The sequence below is a fragment of the Triticum urartu genome, chromosome 1A (assembly GCF_056163025.1).
Source record: "Triticum urartu cultivar PI428250 chromosome 1A, HENAU_Tu73, whole genome shotgun sequence".
NCBI classification, from domain to species: domain Eukaryota; kingdom Viridiplantae; phylum Streptophyta; class Magnoliopsida; order Poales; family Poaceae; genus Triticum; species Triticum urartu.
The window spans coordinates 508,685,051-508,706,393 of record NC_141873.1 but is presented as its reverse complement, the minus strand read 5'-3'; the positions used below and the strand labels follow the sequence as shown (position 1 = coordinate 508,706,393).

At 53.3% G+C, this 21,343-nt stretch overlaps 1 protein-coding gene across 1 annotated transcript; it reads left to right on the top strand.

Annotated features, from left to right (window-relative positions):
* The first annotated feature begins 11,486 nt into the window (after window positions 1-11,486).
* LOC147992032 (putative indole-3-acetic acid-amido synthetase GH3.4) lies at window positions 11,487-14,074 on the top strand. The gene is made up of 2 exons (XM_087527389.1): window positions 11,487-11,976; window positions 12,113-14,074. Exons 1-2 carry the CDS (start codon window positions 11,642-11,644, stop codon window positions 13,629-13,631), a joined length of 1,854 nt encoding a protein of 617 aa, XP_087383515.1. The 5' UTR covers window positions 11,487-11,641; the 3' UTR covers window positions 13,632-14,074.
* The last annotated feature ends 7,269 nt before the right edge of the window (window positions 14,075-21,343 follow it).

The following is a 21,343-nucleotide window of genomic DNA, read 5'->3' as shown; positions in this document are numbered from 1 at the left end:
AATCTTTGTTAAGTTTTCGCAGTTCCCCCCACTGGGGGTGTATCCAAACTATGTTGAATGCTGGCCTCTCGAAGGTCTTTTTATGTAAATATTATCATGTGCATGTTTGGTTTCCATTCGCGTATGCTTTTTTATCCTTAGGCTTTTTCCTTTGCCGCCTTCCCTCTTTGGGGAGGCAAGTACTTGAGCTTTCTTGGATTGAAGTGAAGTGAATGGAAACCGGCCGGCCGTCTACTCTGGTAGCCAGTCGGCGGTGGGAGAAAAACCGGCTTTTGTTATATTAGTCCGTTAGTCCCTAGCCATTTTTCGTGTGGGCGCCCGTTCCTGCCTTTAACTCTTGCCAGCCGGACAGCCGGTTCTTCGAACTGCGACTTTTGGCAAGAGAAGGCTTGGGAGCCGGCACACTACTTGTCTGACTGCGGGTAGGACTTCTAACATAACTCCAGTCGGCCAGTCCCCGAGCCGACTAGACGAACTCGGTGCCGGACGGAATAAGTAAATGACACGACAAGGTCATAAGCATGATACTTTTCATTCATAAATAAGGGATGGCAGTCCCCGAGCCCTCCTCGGGGAGCCAGTTGTCTTGTACTTAATACAAAAGTTAGCGCGGTACATACTGCATTTCAACTGTAAAATCTTCGGAGGAGGTTGGCGTTCCATGGTTGTTTCGACTCCTTGCCGGAGTCGTCTCTCTTGCGCGCCTTCGGCTTCTATGCGTCGATCAGGTAGTAGGAGTCGTTGCCTAGAGCTCTGCTGATGACGAAGGGGCCTTCCCAAGGGGCTGAGAGCTTGTGCTGGCCGGCTGTTCGCTGGATCAGCCAGAGCACAAGATCGCCCTCTTGAAAAGATCTTGGCCTGACCTTCCGGTTGTGGTAGCGGCGCAAACCCTGCTGGTAGATGGCAGACCGGCTGAGGGCTAACAGCCGGCTTTCTTCCAGCAGGTCGAGGCCGTCTTCTCGTGCTTCCTTGGCCTCCGCTTCCGTGTGCATGGTTACTCGAGGCGAGTCGAACTCGATGTCAGTTGGGATGACCGCCTCGGCACCATACACAAGGAAGAAAGGGGTGAAGCCGGTTGACTTGTTTGGTGTAGTGCGCAGACTCCAGAGGACAGCCGGCAGCTCATCGAGCCAACAGCCGGCTGAGCGCTCCAGAGGTACGACCAGTCGGGGCTTGATGCCGGAGAGGATGAGGCCGTTTGCTCGCTCGACCTGGCCGTTTGACTGCGGGTGGGCGACGGATGCTAAGTCCAGTCGGATACCTTGGGCTGCGCAGAAACGTGCCAAGGCTCCTTTGGCAAAATTCGTGCCATTATCGGTGATGATGCTGTGCGGCACGCCGTACCGAGTTGTTATGTCTGCGATGAATGTCACAGCAGTCGGCCCATTCAGCTTCTTGATCGGCTTTGCCTCAATCCACTTGGTGAATTTGTCCACGGCGACGAGCAAATGCGTCATGCCGCCGCGCGCCGTCTTGAATGGGCCCACCATGTCTAGTCCCCAAACGGCAAAGGGCCAAGTGAGGGGAATGGTCTTGAGTGCCGAAGCCGGCACGTGTTGCTTGGAGCTGAAGAGTTGGCATCCCTTGCAATGTTTGACTATTTCTTTGGCGTCATCCAAAGCAGTCGGCCAGAAGAAACCATAGCGGAAGGCTTTGGCGACAAGTGATCTTGAGGCCGTATGGTGGCCGCATTCTCCTTGGTGAATGTCTCTGAGGATTGCAATGCCCTTCTCTTGCTCGACGCACCGTTGGAGGATTCCAGTAACACTGCGCTTGACGAGCTCTCTGTTGACAATTGTGTACGCTCCGGCTCGACGCTGGACTTGTCTTGCTTCTGTTTCGTCAGCCGGCAGGTCTTGGTTTACTAGAAAGTTGAGGATGGACTGAACCCATGACGGAGCCGCGACTTATCCTACTGCCAATGTGGCTACTGCTACCAGGGTGGGCGGGCTGGGCGATGAGGTGCTGGAGTCGGCCGCCGGCTGTAGTGCTGGTGCAGTCCCCGGGCCGGCTACCGCAGTCCCTGAGCCGGCCGCCGAAGTCCCCGAGCCGGCCGCCGAAGTCCCCGAGCCGGCTGCCGAAGTCCCCGAGCTGGCCGCCGAAGTCCCCGAGCCGGCTGCTGAAGTCGCCGGGCCGGCTACGGGGGTCTTGGGGTCGCCTACTTGGTTCTTCGAGCCGGACCCGGCCGCATCAGGGTCAGGCGGCACGAAGATGGAATCAGACTCTGGGGACGGCTTGATGGACGGCTTGAGGAGGCGTTGTAGAGCGACGCTGGTTGGAATTGCTTGCCGAGTGGAGCCTATTCGAGCCAGGGCATCAGCTGGCTCGTTGTCGGCTCGTGGTACGTGGAGGAACTCACATCCTTCAAAGTATCCGCTGAGTTGTTGGACCAGGAAGCGGTAGCTCGCCATATTCGCGTCCTTGGCGTCCCAGTCGCCGGATGATTGCTGGACCACCAGGTCCGAGTCGCCATAACATAGGATCCGGCGAATGCCAAGTTCTTTGGCAAGCCGGAGCCCGTGTATGAGCGCCTCATACTCGGCCACGTTGTTGGAGCCGGCAAAGTGGATTTGTAGCGTGTATCTGAGCTTGTCGCCTTTGGGAGAGGTAAGGACGACGCCGGCTCCCAAGCCGGTGCGCATCTTGGACCCATCGAAGTGCATGCGCCAATGGGTGGAGTCGGGAGCCGGCGGCAGGTACTGGGTCTCGGCCCAGTCGACGAGGAAGTCGGCCAGTGCTTGGGACTTGATGGCAGTGCGGGGCTGGTAGAAGATCGTGTAGGGGGCCAGCTCGATGGCCCATTTTGCCACCCGGCCGGATGCATCCCGGCTGCCTATGATCTCGGCTAGCGGGGCAGTGCATACGACCGTGACGGGATACTCTTGAAAGTAGGGCTTCAGCTTCTTGGCGGTGAAGTACATGCCGTAACACATCTTTTGGTAGTGCGGGTAGTTCTGCTTTGAGGCGGACAGCACCTCGCTTAAATAATACACCGGCCTCTGGACCGGCTGGGCTCGGCCTTCTTCTGGGCGCTGGACTACGATGATGGTGCTGACCACCCGGCTGGTTGCGGCGATGTAAAGGAGCATGGGCTCTTTCTCAGTTGGCGCCGCGAGGACAGGCGGCGTGGCCAGCATCTTCTTCAGCTCGTGAAAAGCTTGGTCGGCCTGGTCGTTCCACTCGAAGTGAGTGCTCTTCTTCATGAGGCGGTAGAGGGGGAGAGCTTTCTCTCCGAGCCGGCTGATGAAGCGGTTCAAGGAGGCCAAGCACCCGGTGAACTTCTGATTGTCTCGAAGCTTGGCAGGGATCGCCATTCTCTCGATGGCCTTGATCTTCACCGGGTTGCATTCGATGCCGCGTTCGGAGACCAGGAAGCCTAGGAGCTGGCCGGCTGGCACCCCGAACACGCATTTCTCGGGGTTGAGCTTGATTTGGAACCGGCGTAAGTTCTCAAACGTTTCCTTGAGGTCTCCCAGCAGGGTGCCGCGCTTCTCCGTCTTCACCATGATGTCGTCCACGTAAACGTGAGCGTTTCTGCCGAGTTGCTTGAGGAGGCACTTCTGCATGCAACGCTGAAAAGTGGCACCGGCATTTCTCAAGCCGAATGTCATGGTCAGGTAGCAGAAGGCTCCAAATGGCGTGATGAAGGCGGTCTTCAGGCGGTCGTCCGGGTCTAGCTTTATCTGATGATATCCGGAGTAAGCATCCAAAAAACTCAACAGCTCGCATCCGGCTGTGGAGTCTATCACTTGGTCAATCCTTGGCAGGGCAAAAGGATCTTTGGGGCAGGCCTTGTTGAGGCTCGTGTAGTCTATACACATGCGCCACTTGTTGTTCTTCTTTAGCACAAGGACTGGGTTGGCGAGCCACTCTGGAAAGAAAACTTCCATGATGAAGCCGGCCGCCAGGAGCCGGCTATCTCCTCCCCTACAATCCTGCTTTTCTCCTCCGACAGTCGGCGAAGGGGTTGTCTGACTGGCTTTGCGTCTTCTCGAACGTGTAGTTTGTGCTCGGCGAATTTCCTCGGAACACCCGGCATGTCCTTGGGGGACCATGCAAAGATGTCCCAATTCTCACGGAGGAAATCGGCGAGCTCGCCTTCCTATTTGCTATTCAGGTTTGCCCCGATGACGGCAAACCTCTCTGGATGCTCGGGGTCAAGAGGTATCTTCTTCGTCTCCTTGGCCGGCTGGAAAGATCCTTGAGCGTCATGCTCCTTGGGGTCGGGGGACACGGCCGACTGTTTGCCGGCTATGGCCACGACTCGGTCCAACATCTTCTTCTCTTCGGCCATCACAAGGGACTCGGCCAGCCGGCTGCTGGCTGCTGCGCACTCAGAGGACTTCTTGTGATCGCCGGCTACGGTGATGACGCCTTTGGTGCTTGGTATTTTCATCTTGAGGTATGCATAGTGGGGAACTGCCATGAATTTGGCCAAGGCAGGTCGGCCCAGCAATGCATGGTAAGGGCTCTCCAGGTCCACCACTTCAAACCAGATCGCTTCCCGGCGGAAATGCTCCTTGTCCCCAAAAAGCACATCGATCTTGATCTTGCCAATGGGGGCGCAGGATAGGCCGGGTACAATGCCGTGGAACACTGTCCGAGTAGGCATGAGCTGCTTCGTCTTGACATTTAGCTTCTCCAGGGTGTCACGGTACAGGATGTTGATGCTACTCCCGCCGTCTATCAACACACGGGAGAAGCGGGCGGCGCGTCTGTCCGTTGCGAGGGTGGCTTCCAAGACCAAAGCATAAGAGCCGAGAGACGGCATCACCTCCGGATGGTCGGCCCGGCTCCAGCTGATGGGCTTTTCTGACCAATGCATGTGTTCGGCGGGGTTGGCAGCGACCACGCTAACTTCCTGACGCTCTTGGCGCTTGCTGCGCCGGTCTTCGGGCTGGCTTGTAAAGATGATGTAGGTTGCTTGCTCGTCAGGGAACTCGTCATGCACGGCTACGACTGCGGGCCGAGCGGCCGGAGGCGGCGGAGGCGGAGGCGGCGGGCCGGCAGGCGGAGGCGGCGCGAGCCCTTCGCCCTTAGAGATTCGGGTGAGCCAATGGCACTTCCGGGTCGTGTGGTTGGACGGCTTCGCGCCACTATGGAACTTGCAGGGGGCGTCGAGAGTTTGCTCATAGGAGAAGGCGGGCTGCCAAGCCGCCCTGCCGCCCTTGGGCTTCTTGGGCGCTGGTCGCTCTTCAGGCGGCGCGTCTTCGACTGTGGCCACCTACCGACTGGCGGGAGGCGGCGCGGGGCCCTTGCGCTTGTGGTCGTTCAAATGGGGGAGTCGACCGGAATCCCCAGCCGGCGTCTTGGGCGCCGGGTTGAGTACCTTTCCGGACGCGTCTACCCGAAGCTCGGTCTTCATCGAGGAGTCGGCGGTGGCGTACTTGTCCGCTATGTCCAGAAGCTCATCGAGGGTAGCCGGCTCGTCGCAGAGGAGCTTGTGCTTGAGGAGGGTGCCTTCTCGGCATCCGGCCGTGAAGTATTCTATGGCTTGCACCTCGTGCACCCCTTCACAGGAGTTGCGGAGCTCGGCCCAACGCGTGAGGTAATCGCGAGTGGACTCGGCGGGGCCTTGTACGCACAAGGAGAGCTGTCTGGGTTTGGGAGCCCGCTTGTAGGTGCTGGTGAAGTTGCGGATGAAGACTTCTGTGAAATCTAGCCAGCTATTGATGCTACGCGGCTTGAGGCTGTTGAGCCAGGTCCGCGCCGTGCCTTGCAGCATGAGGGGCACGTACTTCACGGCAACGCGCCGGTTGCCGTTGGCTATGCTAACCGCCGTGGAGTAGTCGATCAACCAATCTTCCGGCTTCACGGAGCCGTTGTACTTGGGCGTGTCTCTTGGGAGCGAGAACCCTTTGGGAAAGGGCTCGTCGCGGATGCGGGGGCCGAAACAAGGCGGGCCGACATCGTCTTCTTCTTTCAACGCCAGGGATCGCGCCAGGCGGTCGATCCGATGGCGGGCGTCGTTCTCGCCGATTCCTTCGCGGCGGCCCAGCCAGCCGCTGAGAGTCGGGTGCGCCACTGGCGGCGGGGTGGGATATCTCTCTCCACGGGGCGGAGGCGGGTTGCCACGCCATTCCATGGCTCGGGGATGACCGTCCGTGTCTCTCTCGATGGAGATCCGGGTCCGGCTGCGGCTGGTAGCCGGCTCCTTCTCGCGTCGCGCGCGGGTATTGCTCGTAGTCGGCGTCCGGGACGTCGCGCCATGCTCTCGGCGCGGGGGAGGGCTTTCCGCGCGGGCGTCGACTTCGTGTCGCTGCGTGGCTGCGTCGATCAATTGCTGGATGTGCCGGGTCATGTGGGGGAGGTCTTCGGCTTCCAAGCCGTCCAACTCGTCTACGGCCGCCTGAGCGGCACGCAAGTTCTCGAGCAGAGTGGCATAGACCGGGCGGTCGACTCCCAGCGTGTCGGCGATGACGGCGCCGCGTTGCTTGACAAGGCCGGCCCGGCTTGGCCCGCCCGGGGCCGGCGTGCCGAAGGCGACGTGGTCAGCTTCGCGCTGATAGGCCTCAGTGAGGCGTCTTACGGAAGCCAGCCTCCGGCCCTCTGCGAGGAGGGCGAGGCGGCGTGCCTCCAGTGCTTCGTCGTCGGCATTAGCCGGGAGGGGAGCGGACAAGTCGTGGGCCGCCGTGCGCGAGGCGTCGCGGGCGCTCTCGTCGGCCGGGCCGCCGTGGCCGACAACCATCACTTCAGTGGTGACAGCATCGCAGCCGTCGGCTCGAGGAAGCGGGTCGTTGTAGATCGTGACGTTGGTGGGGAAGGTGTCGTAGGAGGCCATGTCGGAGTCGACAGGCATCGGGTCGGTGGAGCCAACCGACTCCAGGTCCACAGCGGGCTCGCTGGAGACATGGAGCTGGCCGAGAAGGTTGGCGAGGCGGTCGGTGCCCGTATCGGAGGCGAGCTCGTCGGAGATGGGAGTTTCGTCGAGGAGATCGGCGAGGCCGCTTGCCGCGCAGATGCTGGTGACGCCATGCAGCGCGTCGTGGCAAGCGCCATCGGGCGTGCCGGGCTGGCTACGCTCGCGGGGGAGGAAGAAGGTTCCCGTCCAGAACAGGTCTCCGGACGACGGTGCACCTGGCCCCACGGTGGGCGCCAAATGTCGGGTGGTAGGTGCGACATATGCCAACGGGTGGCTTATCATTGTGGGAGCCAGTAAGACATCGCCGGTGCCTGGAAACGGGATAAGGCGTAGACATGCACGCCGGCGGATCTTACACAGCTTCGGGGCTCTCCGTGGAGATAACACCCCTACCGCTGCTCTGCGGGGTCTCCGCATGTTCACTAGATGAATCAAGTAGCTACACAACGCTCCTTGAGCTGTTTGGTGGGAGGAGGAAGAAGGGCACGGCTAGCCTGCTTCCTCTCCTTGTGTGGTGTCTAGAACTAGTAAGGGGTCGAACCCTTTGCATGGGTGCTCCGGGGGGTTTATATAGGCCTATCCCCCGGGGATACAATGGTAATCCGGCTGGGCGCGGGGCCCAGCCGTCTGTGACTGCGCTCGCCGGCTTCTGCGCCGGCTGCTGGGGCCCGCCGACTGGTGGGTCCCGCCGGCTGCCGGCCCCTTGGTCGACAGCCAGGCCCCACTGTCCAGGGCCTGGTCGGCGGTTGGTTACTGTGGCTCCATCTTGTTGACGTGAGCTTCATCGTGGTAAGCGCGGCTACAGTGCCGCCGCCTGTCAGGCGATTGCTGTAGCTTCACCGCGTCTCGTCTCCTTAATGGGGCGTCTTCTTCGAGGGAGGCGGCAAGCCGGCTGCGGGGAGCCGGCTCCGTCTTGGGCCGACTGGTTGGAGGCGTGGTCGCCTTCGGGCGTCTCTCTGCTCGAAGGGGCCCACCGTCGGTGGGCCACGCTGGCGGCCCGTCGTGGGTGATGCCAGAGTCAACATGGCAACAGTGCCGCGCCGGACGGGTCACGCCTACCCCGTACGGCGCACTGTGTCAGGCGTGCTCCGGGATTCGGGGGTGGCAGGCTTTACTGTAGCCACGCCCCGTCGCACCGCCGTTAGGTGGGTGCAAACTTTGGTGGGTACGGTCTAGACCGCTTTATGGGGAGCCGGCTTCTTGGAGTCGGCTTTCTCATGGCCGGCTTCTTGGAGTCGGCCTTCTCATAAGGGCTAAAGTCGGACCGCCTTCCGAAAGCCGGCCTGAATGGCAGCCAACAAGGGGAAGGCGGCCCCATGCCTTGGATTCTTGAGAGCCGGGCGGGCTCGCAAGGGGAAGCCGGCTAGGCTACCCATGGCTATTTACTCCGACACCTTCTGTTTTGTTGAGCTGGCAACGTATTCGTCAGTCTCCCTATCGTGGTAGATGTATGGCCGTCTCTGCGCTCCTTCAGAACGCTGAACTTTTTCCTTTTTATTTCGATGTCTCTGGTCCTGCCATTCAGGCAGGTCCCGAATGCTTGTAACGGTCCTGCTGTGACTCGCGCTTTGCTCTGTTTATAATAAAAATGGAACGGGGAACCCCTTTCGATAAAAAAAAACTAATAGCAAGCAAGGACTTGAGTTGCAACAAAATATATTACAAGAGGGCAAAAAATTAAGGGAAGCACAAGTATGTAAGTGCACTAGGTAAATGCCCGTGTATTGCAACGGATTATATATAATTTAGTGATTCAACATCAAATGTGCACAACATAACCGTTAGTAACCTCATGGACATCAGGCGTATTTGTCAACGTTTTTGACGATTAAATCACTCTTCTTCAGTGGTCATTGTTGCGATGGGAAAGAAGGGTAGACGCATGACATCGGGAAGGGGCTTACCAGAGAGAAAAGACATTGCAAAGCAACACCATGACGTTGTTGGTAGCTGCGCGCCTCTATCGCTACCATGATTGCACTACATGTTGTTGTACTTCTATGCTTATATAGAGAAGTTGTAAGGCTTGAAAGCTAACAAGACAACCCCAAAAAAACTAACAAGAAAATCCAAAGGAAGCCCTCGTTAATCATTAATTATATTCAGATTTACTACAATTTTCCTTTGCTTTGGCACAAGAAAGCACGATCATTTTCTCGTACATACTGAATATAAAAAATCCTTACTCAAGATTACAATGCTTTCAAGCTTTCAGCGGCTTCTCTTCGTTATTTCTAACCATCTTCTAGCTCCTCATGTTTACCATCTTCTAGCTTTCTCTCCACTTGATCATCTTGATGCATGCCACCGTCACAGTGAACCTTACCTCCATAGTCATTGTTACTCATGTGTATCAATCTCACATAAGCAAGACATTGATGAGAAGATGGAACATGATTTTATTCAACTGGGTAGATGAATATATGATCAAGTGGAAGAAGAATTAAGAAACATATTTATTCCATGAGGTATAAGAGAAATATTAATAAACTCACCAAGGAGGAGAAACAAAATATCGTCCTAGCATTCACAAACAAAAAATATACACTGCTAGAAAATAGAAAAACTAAGCATCATGGTCAACTAAACCTGGACCAAAGATAAATACCGGAGATGTAATAAAGTGGGGCTCGTAATTTAATATAAGTGGAGCTACACACGCCCAACACAAGGGACTCATTTTAGTTCTTGCTCTGCCTACTTTTTCAGGAAGCATTTTGGTCCTCCATAATACTCCCTTCGTTTAATGATATTACATTTTTGAACGGAGGGAGTACATTCCTAGTTACATAAGTAGGAATGAAAATATGAATAGTAAATTGATTCCTCCCTTTAGTGATCCGAAAATGGAGCAGATACTATTCTCACATTCTTCCCCAGAGGTGACCCTGGGTTATCGAACCCACGGGAGGAAGGTCCCCTTTAAGCTAGGGTCTTTAGCAAGCTTTTGTTAAAGAACCAATTCCAGCTTTTGACCGACCAAAATCAAACAACCTGTAGTAAAACACTTATAATAAAATAGGCACGGTTATGAGGTCTTAACCCTTACAACCACTTATTTGTGTTGGGACCAAATATAATCTTAATTTGTGCGCTGGAAGTCACCCCGAGATTTGCTTGTTACGAACCGATGTGGAGGATGTGCCGAAATCACGTCTTGATCGGCACGCGTCCTGCATCAAGAGTTAGTTGTCCAACCGAAGGTCCTATCCATCTCGCAGGGTTGCCTAGATAATTAAGATTGCAATAATCAGACAAGAGTTTTGGATGTTTAGTGAATACACCTCTTGAATCCTCATGGATAAGATCCGTATTACCGTACTAAACTCTTCTATCACTAGTTTTCATAATATCAGTTCATGGTCTACCCACCCTTAGTCCGTACGTGGCTCGCTCTCAATGATCCTGGGTACATGCAGGGATGAAGAACGCAGACGAGAAAAGAGACATCTACGAAACAAATTTTATTTCACACATACGGGACGTTAATTCAAGGCACTTTCATTGACCCCACAATAAATACAGAGGGTTGCAAGGCTCTTGCCTTAACCCATACCTTGCCGAATAAAGATCAAATCACATGAAGACCACATTGAAAAACACATCATGGAGATTATTTGATTGATAATACGTCTTACAATGGACGCCGTGTGCGATGCACGATTGCAAGTATGATCTAGTGGGAGAGGAACTACGGTGGTGATGGCGGCTATGGAGATGGAAATGGCAGTGGCTCGGTTGATGGAGATGGTTGAACATGACTATGTTCTGGCTTTGCTCGCAGACTGTTAATATTTCGGCCTCGACCCTTTCATAAAAGTTGTTCAGTTGGATGAGAGGCCTCGGTTTCTACATGTTGTTTTATTGGTCGTTGAATTTCTTTGTACCAATTGACCCAAATTTAATGGGTTGCCAAATATTGGTTGTTTATTGATTTGTACCGATTGATCCAAACTTAATTTGTTGCCAAATATACCAAAGATTTATCAGGTTACTACTACCAAAGATTGATCAAAATTTATTTGTACCCATTGACCAGAATTTAATGGGTTGCCAAAGATACCGTATTGCTTAAGAAGAGATTGGTTATCGTACATGAATTACTTGGTTACCAAAGATAGAAGAGTGGGTCTTTTCCCTTTTCCCGCAAAAGAAAAGAAATAAAGAAAAGAAAAGGGTTCTTTCCTCTCACAAAATCAAAAGGGGGCAAAAAAAAAAGGAGGAGTAGTGACCAACTAATCGAGGGGGTCGATGATCACGCAGATGGTATGGCGGATCGCCGGAGCAAATATGGAGCCAACCGCTTGCCACTTGCGGCCTCCACATCATTTCTGTGACTCATCATGCATATGAGCCTCCCCCTCCCTCTCTCCCTCCCGCGTATCAGAAAAACGACGAAGATCAGGCTAGAATACGACCCCGAGAGCACAAGAAACCCCCCATCATTCGCGCATCGTACGGGGTTTTGGTATTCTCCCTTTCACTCGGTCGCAATCGTACCTACGTGCGTGCGTACGTACGGGACACCGGATGTACCACTACTCGGGGGCGAAAAGACGAGGCTGCCCTCGACGCCCCCCGGCGTCCTATAAATCTGCGCCGCCCGCTCGCGCTTCTGCCCACACCCACACCACAGACACAAGCACCCTTCACTTATCAGACGGACGCCGGTGATAAGAGCCACGAGCGAGCTAGCGAGCTAGCCTCCGTCCGCGTCGCACGCACTACACGACACCGCCGCGGTAGAGGAGGCTGTGCTTGCCGGTGCGGTGCAGTGCCATGCCGGAAGCGCCGATGGCGGCGGGGGCGGGGGCGGGGGGCGGAGTCTCCTGGGAGGAGGCGCACCGCCAGGTGCTCGACCTCATCGAGCGCGTGACCCGGTGCGCCGGGGAGATACAGCGCCAGGTGCTGGTGGAGATCCTGGCGCAGAACGCGCCGGCCGAGTACCTGCGCCGCATCGGCGTCCCGGGCGCCGCCCCCGGCGCCGACGACGCGTTCCGCCGCCTCGCGCCGCTCACCACCTACGAGGACATCCTCCCCGACGTCATCCGCATCGCCAACGGCGACTCCTCGCCCATCCTCTCCGGCAAGCCCATCCGCGAGTTCCTCACTAGGTACGCACGCACGCACGCACGCATCGATCCATCCGTCCATCCATCACACCCTAGCCTGCTACGTATTACGTACGTACATGTGTCCGTTTTGGCATGGTTGAACGCCGATCTAATGGACGAACGAACCTACCTGCAGCTCCGGCACGTCGGGAGGGGAGCGGAAGCTGATGCCCACCATCGAGGAGGAGATGGACCGCCGGTCCATGCTCTACAGCCTGCTCATGCCGGTCATGAGCCAGGCCATGCCGGGGCTGGACAAGGGCAAGGCCATGTACCTCTACTTCGTCAAGGCCGAGTCGCGCACGCCGGGCGGGCTGCCGGCGAGGCCCGTCCTCACCAGCTTCTACCGGAGCCGCCATTTCCTGGAGCGCCCCCACGACCCCTACACCGTCCACACCAGCCCCGACGAGGCCATCCTGTGCGTCGACGCGTACCAGAGCATGTACGCGCAGCTGCTCTGCGGCCTCGTCCACCGCGCGGACGTGCTCCGCGTCGGCGCGGTCTTCGCGTCCGGGTTCCTCCGCGCGATCCACTTCCTCGAGAAGCACTGGGAGCGTCTGTGCCGGGACATCCGCACCGGCGAGCTGGACGCGGAGATAACCGACTGTGCCGTGCGCGCCGCCGTCGGCCGGGTTCTCCGCCCGGACCCGGCCCTCGCCGACGCGATCGAGGACGCGTGCAAGAGGTCGTCGTGGAAGGGCGTGATCCGGAGGGTGTGGCCCAACACCAAGTACATAGACGTCATCGTCACGGGCGCCATGGCCCAATACATCCCTACCCTCGACTACTACGGCGGCGGCCTGCCTCTGGCGTGCACTATGTACGCCTCCAGTGAGTGCTACTTCGGCCTAAATCTGAACCCGATCTGCAGTCCAGCCGACGTCGCCTACACGCTGATCCCGACAATGTGCTACTTCGAGTTCCTCCCCGTCCAATCCGGCAGCAGCGCCGCCGCCGGCGAGCCGGACCACCGGGACCTCGTCAACCTCGTCGACGTGAAGCTCGGCAAGGAGTACGAGCTAGTCGTCACCACCTACTCCGGCCTGTACCGCTACCGCGTGGGCGACGTCCTCCGGGTGGCGGGGTTCAAGAACGCGGCGCCCATGTTCAACTTCCTCCGGCGGAAGAACGTGGCGCTGAGCGTCGACGCCGACAAGACGGACGAGGCGGAGCTCCACGCCGCCGTGAGCAGCGCCGTGCAGCACCTGGAGCCGTTCGGCGCGTCGCTCGTGGAGTACACGAGCTACGCCGACGCGAGCACCATCCCGGGCCACTACGTGCTCTTCTGGGAGCTCCGCGCGGGCGGCGGGTCCACGACCCCGGTGCCGGCGTTCGTGTTCGAGGACTGCTGCCTCGCCGTGGAGGAGTCGCTCAACAGCGTGTACCGGCAATGCCGCGCCGCCGACCGCTCCGTGGGGCCCCTCGAGATCCGCGTCGTCTCCGAGGGTACGTTCGACAAGCTGATGGACCTGGCGCTGAGCCGCGGCGCGTCGATCAACCAGTACAAGGCGCCGCGGTGCGTGCGGCCGGGCCCGGTGGTGGAGCTGCTCGACGGCAGGGTGGAGGGGAGGTACTTCAGCCCCAAGTGCCCCAAGTGGAGCCCCGGGAGCGCGCAGTGGACCGGCGGCCATGGCAAGACGCTGAGCACCAGTTAGTTCATGGGGTACATCGATCGGAGTTGGTTAAGGTAATTAAAATCGGTGGAGCGGCTAGTTAATTAAGATAAGAGAGGGAGAAAGGACGTGGTGGCCGAGTCTTGATCGGAGACTGATGGACGGTGAGTGATCAGGAGCTGAGCCACACTACTAGCAGTACCATATAAGTCTCCAATGTTTGTTTAATTAGCTAGCTAGCTAATCATGGAGTGTCAGCTTAGCTAGGACGTATCTATGATTTTTGTTTCTTTCTCTTCATGCCTTTTGTAATAAAGTAGTTGTAGCGGCTGTTGTTTTTTTGTTTCTTTGTCATTTTTGGGTAATGTAGTAGACGCTCGATTTGTAAATGTAAGTTGTCGGTCGTTAGTCTTTATGATTATGGACGCACAGAACATGTCATGTGCTACCCATTTTATGCTCCTGCCAAGTTTAATTTTTGCTTTCGGGATTGCTAAATCTCAGTCTACTTTTTTCGATAAAGGGCGTCTTTATTAATTCAAAACGTAGCATCAAGAAGATACAAATCATGATGAGTAAGATATGGCCTCTGCATAGTTAGAATGTACACAGTCAACCTTAGAGTTAACAAAGGAAGGAGAAGGGAGCCGGCACGACCACCATGTTCCCAACCTGGAGAGCTTGCTCATCTAACCGGGGCTAGTGCTGCTCCCAAGGCGACTCTTCCGTGTGAGGGTGTGGCAAGACGAGGCAATGGCGATGCAGCAGATGCCGTGGTCGTGGTCTGCACGCCTAAGAGAATGCCGTGGTTGTGGCCCGCGCGCCTAAGAGAATGTAATGGTGACGATGCAACAGATGCCACGGCCATCGCGCCCAAGCTGGCTTGTGCGCTGCTGGGCACTGTTGGTCGTGCTTGGCTGACTAGCTCTCCCTTCGTTAACGCATCATCAGCTAGACAATGGTCGCCGAAAGGGCTTGGACCTACATATTCAACAGTTTTTTTTCATGATCTTCATCACCGGTGGTGATGCAAGCGGCGAACGTGTCCTCCACCCTGGTGTAATCTTTTGTGACGTGCGATGACGATGGTAGTGGCGGTATGTTGTCATGTTGTTTAATAAGATCGGTCATCTACCTCCACTTGTGAGGATGGTCTGCCCAATCGTCCCAAACTCGGGATTTGGATGGTGCATGTGACCTTCCTCCCTCATCAAAGTAAGCGCCGTGTTGTGGAAGCGGCTCTTGTCACGGCTTGACTGCCTGCTCATGCGGGCATGGTCATCTCTTGGGTGGCATATCAGGTCGACCATGCGTGTATGCAGCTGCAAGGATCTGCAAGGATCGTGGAAAGTGGAGGAGATAACGTATAATGACTTTGATCGGGTGGTGCTTCTTGAGTACCCGGTCTCGAGCTCTGGGGTGAACATCCTAAGTCTGACATTGGTTGGTATTTGGCAATGGCAATGCTTTTGCGTTGTTAGACTCGTTACCCTGTTGAAGGCGTTGCTTGAAGTTTGCTTTGATTTGATCTTCAGGGCGAAAACTCACGATCTGGCCTTTTTGAGGGCGTTGCTATTGAACAATCCTCTCGTAGTCGCTATGTTATCAAAAGATTATTGGTGTCGACGGTCGTTGTTGTATATCGTCCATCGCCGTTTGGATCGCTTCTGTTTTTTTCTTTCATCTTGGCATAGCTTCGGTCTTATATGACTTTGCTCTTTGCCAATGTGATCCTTGAGTGCGTGCGTAGTGTCGGCTTTGTGCATCTTACTTATGCATAAGCCGGGTGTGTGCTGATGTGCTTGTATCACTCGATGCTACATTATGAGTTCATAAATAACGCTCTTTACTGAAAAATGTTTAGCTTTTTGCTTGGTATGGATGTGTTGGGTTAATACTCCAATGATTCAATCGCCTTGATAAGACATCAAGTCAAATAAAAAACTCTTCACAGAAAATGTGCTTATAACGATATTTACCGTGATATTTTTAGCGCATCGAACCAACTCTATTGAAATGAACTGGGAATTCATTTTCTTGTAGCCTCCGCGTTTCTACGTCATGAATGCACACAACCGCCAATATTACCCCCTCAAGATTACATAAATGAGAAGCAAAAAACACTCCCTGGTTAAATAGAAGAGTGGAGGAAAAACACATGAACACAAAATTTCCATATAGTACACTATCAATACACTTGGTTCAAAACTTCAAAGAGTTTGACTTCATAAATCTAATACATGGAGCAAAAAGAAACAAAGGGAGTATATTGAAGTTGATTAAGCTAATTAAATTCGGTGGAGCAGCTAGTTAATTAAGGGACGGAGAAAGGGCGTTGTGGCCAAGTCTTGGTTGGAGACCGATGACTATGAGTGATGAGCAGCTGAGCCACATTAGTATATTATTAATCATCAATGTTTGTTTAATTAGCTCATTTTTGTCGAGAACCAGTTTAATTAGCTAGCTAATCATGGATTGTCAGTTCAGGTGGACATATCTATGTGCTTTTGTTTCTTTTTCTTTATCTTTATGCTTTTGTAATGACGTAGCAGCAGCAACAATAACGCTTGTTCTTTGTTTATTTGTCATTTTTGGGTAATGTAGTGGATGCTCTGTATGTAAGGTCATGGATTTTATGTTGCCTTCACTTTTAATTTCTGCTAGGCTATGACGTGTTGGGGCTTGGTAAACCCAAAGAACAAGTTTGTATTCGTTAAGATTTAATCACCTAACCCGCAAAAAATAAAGATTCAATCACCCAAATGCTATGTTTGACAGTCTGAATTAAGAAAATATTCACCAAGAATGTCATTGTAATGATTTGCATTTTCCGTGCATATAACTAACTTTTTATTGGACGCCCCCCCTACAAGTCTCACGAAGGGCTTCACTTTGCTTGTAATCCTCTACGCCTTGTCGATTTGGACTCACCGGAATGCATGCGTATTCGTTGGTCGGCGGGCGTCGATTTCTCACAGCATCCATGCTATGCAGGAAGACTTGCTATCCTAGGGGTCGAGCAATCCCCTACTCTATTCTGCTCACGTTAGTAGCCGCGCCATCTCATGTGTGCACATGGTGGTCTAATGTTTTCCTTGTTCTGCTACTTCTACCTATAAATGCAAATATATGCAAGCTCTCGTGAAAAAATGGTTCTATTTGAATGAATTGAGTGTTCATTCTCTTGCAGCCTCTCCTTCTGTGTGACAGCATAATGAAAGCACACGACCACTAATGTTTCTCCCTCAAGATTACAATGGTGAGAAGCAAAAACACTTGTTGGGACCTCTCTGCTTCAACGGAAGAGTGGAGGAAGAATACATGAGTATATAATTTTCCAATGAAATCACAATTCATAGATTCAGTTCAAATCAAAAGGAGTAAAGAAAAAAAATGGAGAACATTTGCTCTGATCTCAAACCTCAAAGGAAAACGTGGAATTCTTTCAATTTTTTATGCACAAAGAATGATATTGAAAGTAGTTTGACTTTAATTTGACATTGTTTATGCACAAAAAAAATGGAGAACATTTGCTCTGATCTCAAACCTCAAAGGAAGAGTGGAGGAAGAATACATGAGTTATAATCATGCATTGTCATGTAGTTTGACTTTAATTTGACATTGTTTATCTGGATCCCTATGTTTTTTCATATTCACGCAAACCAAACAATATAAAATTTATGTGTTTGTTGATCCTATATTTGTTGCAAGGGTTCGCATCCTATTCCTAAGTTTCCCCTGTTTCTATATTCTTAGCATCACGTGAACTAAACATACCATTGATGTTGTTATCGTAATGTTTTTCATCGATTTTTTAGTTTTACCTTTTTGGGATGATCCAGGAGGCCCCTTCCCTCCGCGTTCCATTTAGTTAAGAACTTAATGAGCAGTGGATCGTCTATTTACATAACTGAACTACTTTGTACTCCTAGGTACTACAATCTGTCTCAATCCCCCCTCCCCTTTGTACAATACCTAATGTTTTTTTGTTTTTTTTTGAATTATTTGGATTGTTTATCACATGTATCACATGGTGACAATACCTAATGTTCAATAACATACAACCTCGAGCGCAACCCTCTTCAATATTCCTGGCCATCTTGGAGTATTTGTATAATGTAAATATTTTGCTTGATAAATCCTGAATAATCACGATATCTTGATATGTATATGAGATGTTTTGTTTTGAAAAGAAGGATGTACCCTTGGCCTCTACATCTGGGCGATGCATGCAACCATTTTATTAATTATTTATAAAGCCTTTACAAGGTAATACATCAGTAAGCCTGAAGCCACCATCTTGGCAACACCTGTCGCTGCTCCTATCCTCATTATGAAGGGATGCCAAACGTTTGAGTCTAATACCAAATAGACATCGCACCAACACCTAACATCTAATGCCGGATGCCCTATCCAAGCCACAATACCCGGACTGGGTTAAACACCGATCCAACACACTTTCAGTGGGCACCACATGTGCACTCTGCAAGGGCCGTCACCTTCTTCATCAATTAATTTATCCTCAGATCAGATACCGACGCATCGATCTTGCCAGGCCTATCTGCCATCGACGTCACCACGATGCCAGACAGTGTCGTCCTCCGGCACGAGTCCATCGCTACCCATCGGACGCCGAGTCTCCATTGCGCCACGCCGCCGAGATCCGCCGCCATCGATGTGTAGGATGAAGCACCGCTCCACCTCCAAGCCGTCCACATTGTCCTTTTTTTTTTGTTAACCTTCTCTATAGGTTCTAGAAAAATACAAATAACCAAATGACAAATATCTTTTCCCCCGTATATCAACAATGCACATACCAAACCGGAAAAGTGCTAATGCGAGCGGCATGGCGCCTCCTCTCCACGATACGTGGACACCAGGGTAGCAAAGAGATGACGTGCAATAATCTTGATTGGAAAACTCAGTTAGGCTGCTTTTGCCGGGACGGTCGTGTCATGTCTGGCTTGGCTCCGTTTTTCCTACTTTGTCTTTGTCGATACATGGTGATGGATCGGTGTTGCCCAACCTGGATTATGTAAAGCGCTAATGCGAGCGGCATGGCCCTCTCCCTCCACGCTCCATCCAGAGGCTTCGATGCTGCACTAATATAATTGCTTTGCACCCCGGCCGGTGCAATATACAAAGCTGCACGCCGGCAAGTTGCCCGGGCGTGCCATGTAAGTATATATTTCTAATCGTACGAGCAGACCCACGAGCATGTCGACCGATCAAAGCTTTCGTTTCTCGACGTTCGTCGTTCAAGTGCACCGGTGGTGCCATCCGATGCTTTCCTCTTTAGAACGTGCTAGCACACATCTGCTAGTGGTGGTTGCTCCTATTGATCGAAGCTGTGGTAACACGTCTCCTTACGCATCTCCTGCTGGCTTCATGCGTCCCCTCGAGCTCGAGTGAAAACTTATGAAATGTCGCTCGTGTAGTCGATCGTGTTGCCGTGGGTCCTTGGCAGTACGTCCTCTTCTCGCATGGAGCAAGGCTCTGCGTCGCCTTTGTTGATGTTTGTCGCGTGCCCCCTCTTTTCCGGAAAAAATTCATGCAGGTGAGGTGAATGGAGTTAAAGGCGGCCCCTGCGCGTACCTGCATCGGCCGTTGGTTGGTGCAACCGCATCTGCGAGCGAGCGAGAGCGCATGTGAAGCACAAGGAGAGACGCAGCACGCAAAGGTAGATCGGCATCGACCCATGCAGAAGCGTGCGTGGCCAAGTGTCGTCCGTGACTGGCCGTCGTCTTGCATCCATGCATCGCACGGTCGCGAGTCGTTCGTTTCGTTCTGTGTGCAAAGGAAAAGGTGGTGGATTCCACTGACAAAATGAGCATGCAGAAAGCAGATGCACGGCGGCGACGAGTCAATCCGCTCCGCTCCACCCAAGTCAAGTCCAGTCCAGTCCACTGCAGCAGCAGCATCAGCAGGAGTGTGCAAGTTTTTCAACACGGCCGGTGTACGTGCTCCGGCTATGGCTAGCCTTTAGCTTTGGATCCAGGGTCCGGGCCACGGCCGGAGAGAAGCTAGCGGGTAGGAGAGGAGAGAGGCTTATCCACAAGGAGGACCATGGTGCGGTGCGGTGAACCATGGAAAGGCGCGGGCCTTTCTCCCCGGGGCTGAGCTCGGGCTCGGGTCATGGTAGGGGTAGGCGAGGAGGACGAGCTATAGCTGCTGATGAGCGACGTGACTAGTGATTGTTCCTTTTGCTGCCGTTTTAGCCAACCGGCCGTATCTTTCCTGATTTCGCCACGAAAAAAGTTTGCATTATCCTCCTACCTTCCCCGGCCCCTACGTGCCTTTATTTTGTACGTAGTACCATTGCTCGGGCCTATAGGAGTAGCTAGCTAGTTAGCTAGCAGTGCATGGTCACCAAGATGCATGTACCATGCAGTTAACCATGCGACCAGCAGCTGTGGCGCATGATCGCACCAAGAAAGCGATACGAAAGGCTCAACATGTCTCGAAAAGGTACGTAAACTCCTATCACGTACGTAATCTATAGGCGAAATTGCTAACCAGCAGCTTAACAGCGGTGGCAGGTGCGCGCGTCGCGTACAATATACTACTCCCGCTGTTACTAAATATTTGTCCTTTTAAAGATTCCACTACAAACTACTCCCTCCGTTTTTAAATATAAGTCTTTTATTTTTTTTAATATGGACTACATACAAAGCAAAATAAATGAATCTACACTCTAAAATACGTCTATATATATCCATATGTACTACTTCCTATTGAATTCTCTAAAAAAAACTTATATTTAGAAACGATTCACTTATTTACTCCGTATGTGGTTTATTGGAGAATCTTTAGAAAAAAACATATATTTAGGGAAGTACCTAGAACTCATTTAGATGAGATATAATTTGGTCTCACTCATCTGAAAAACAAGAATAAATACAACCCACGTCAATACACACGCATCTTGTATCCAATAGTTATAAAAAAGAATGAGATTAAATTATATCTCATCTAGATGAGTGTAGAACAGTGCGCAGCAGCGAGTTGGATGCACGATCGATCGCTCAGTATATTTGTTGACATGGACTGATTGATGGGATGCAGCTAGCTCGCAAAGCATGCACACGTGCATCTAGGGGACATGTGGGGGTGGCCTCCCCCGTGTCCCCAGCACCGGTGCACGGGTGGTAGGGGGATGGGTCGTGCTAGTTGGCGCGTGTCCCTTGCGCCTTGTCTCCCGACCCATATCCATCACTCCTCCACCTGCACTCCACAGTGCCTGCCCGCCCAGGAATTAGGCCTCGTTCCCTCCCCATTTTGCTCGTAGCAAATGCATGCAGCAGTTATTGCTCACCGCTCGCTGGGGCCTGCGGTACACAGTCCACGCGGTGAGCCGGTGACACCGGCACGTACGTGCCTACCCCTATCGCTTACCGCGTACAGTCCATATACAGCGTGCCCGGTGATGTCCGGCGTTCCAGCCAGTATACTCCACTGTACGTCGATCAGGTTGGGTTGGCTAGCCAACGATCGGCACCGGGTTGCTAGGGGACGTACTCATAACACACGCACTGCAGCCGGCCGGCCCTGCATGCGCGCGTACGCCCACCGATGCCGGGACGTACAAACGGACCAGGCGCTCGTGCGACCGCGACGCCCGCCGGACAGGGAGCGCGGTCCGACGGGTCGCTCTCACTCTCTCAGCAAGCACTTGCTACCTAACGACAGCGAACAGCTCGAAATCTGCACGCCCGGCCGGCATGCAGCCGCGTCCATCACGCCCGTCCGGGCCA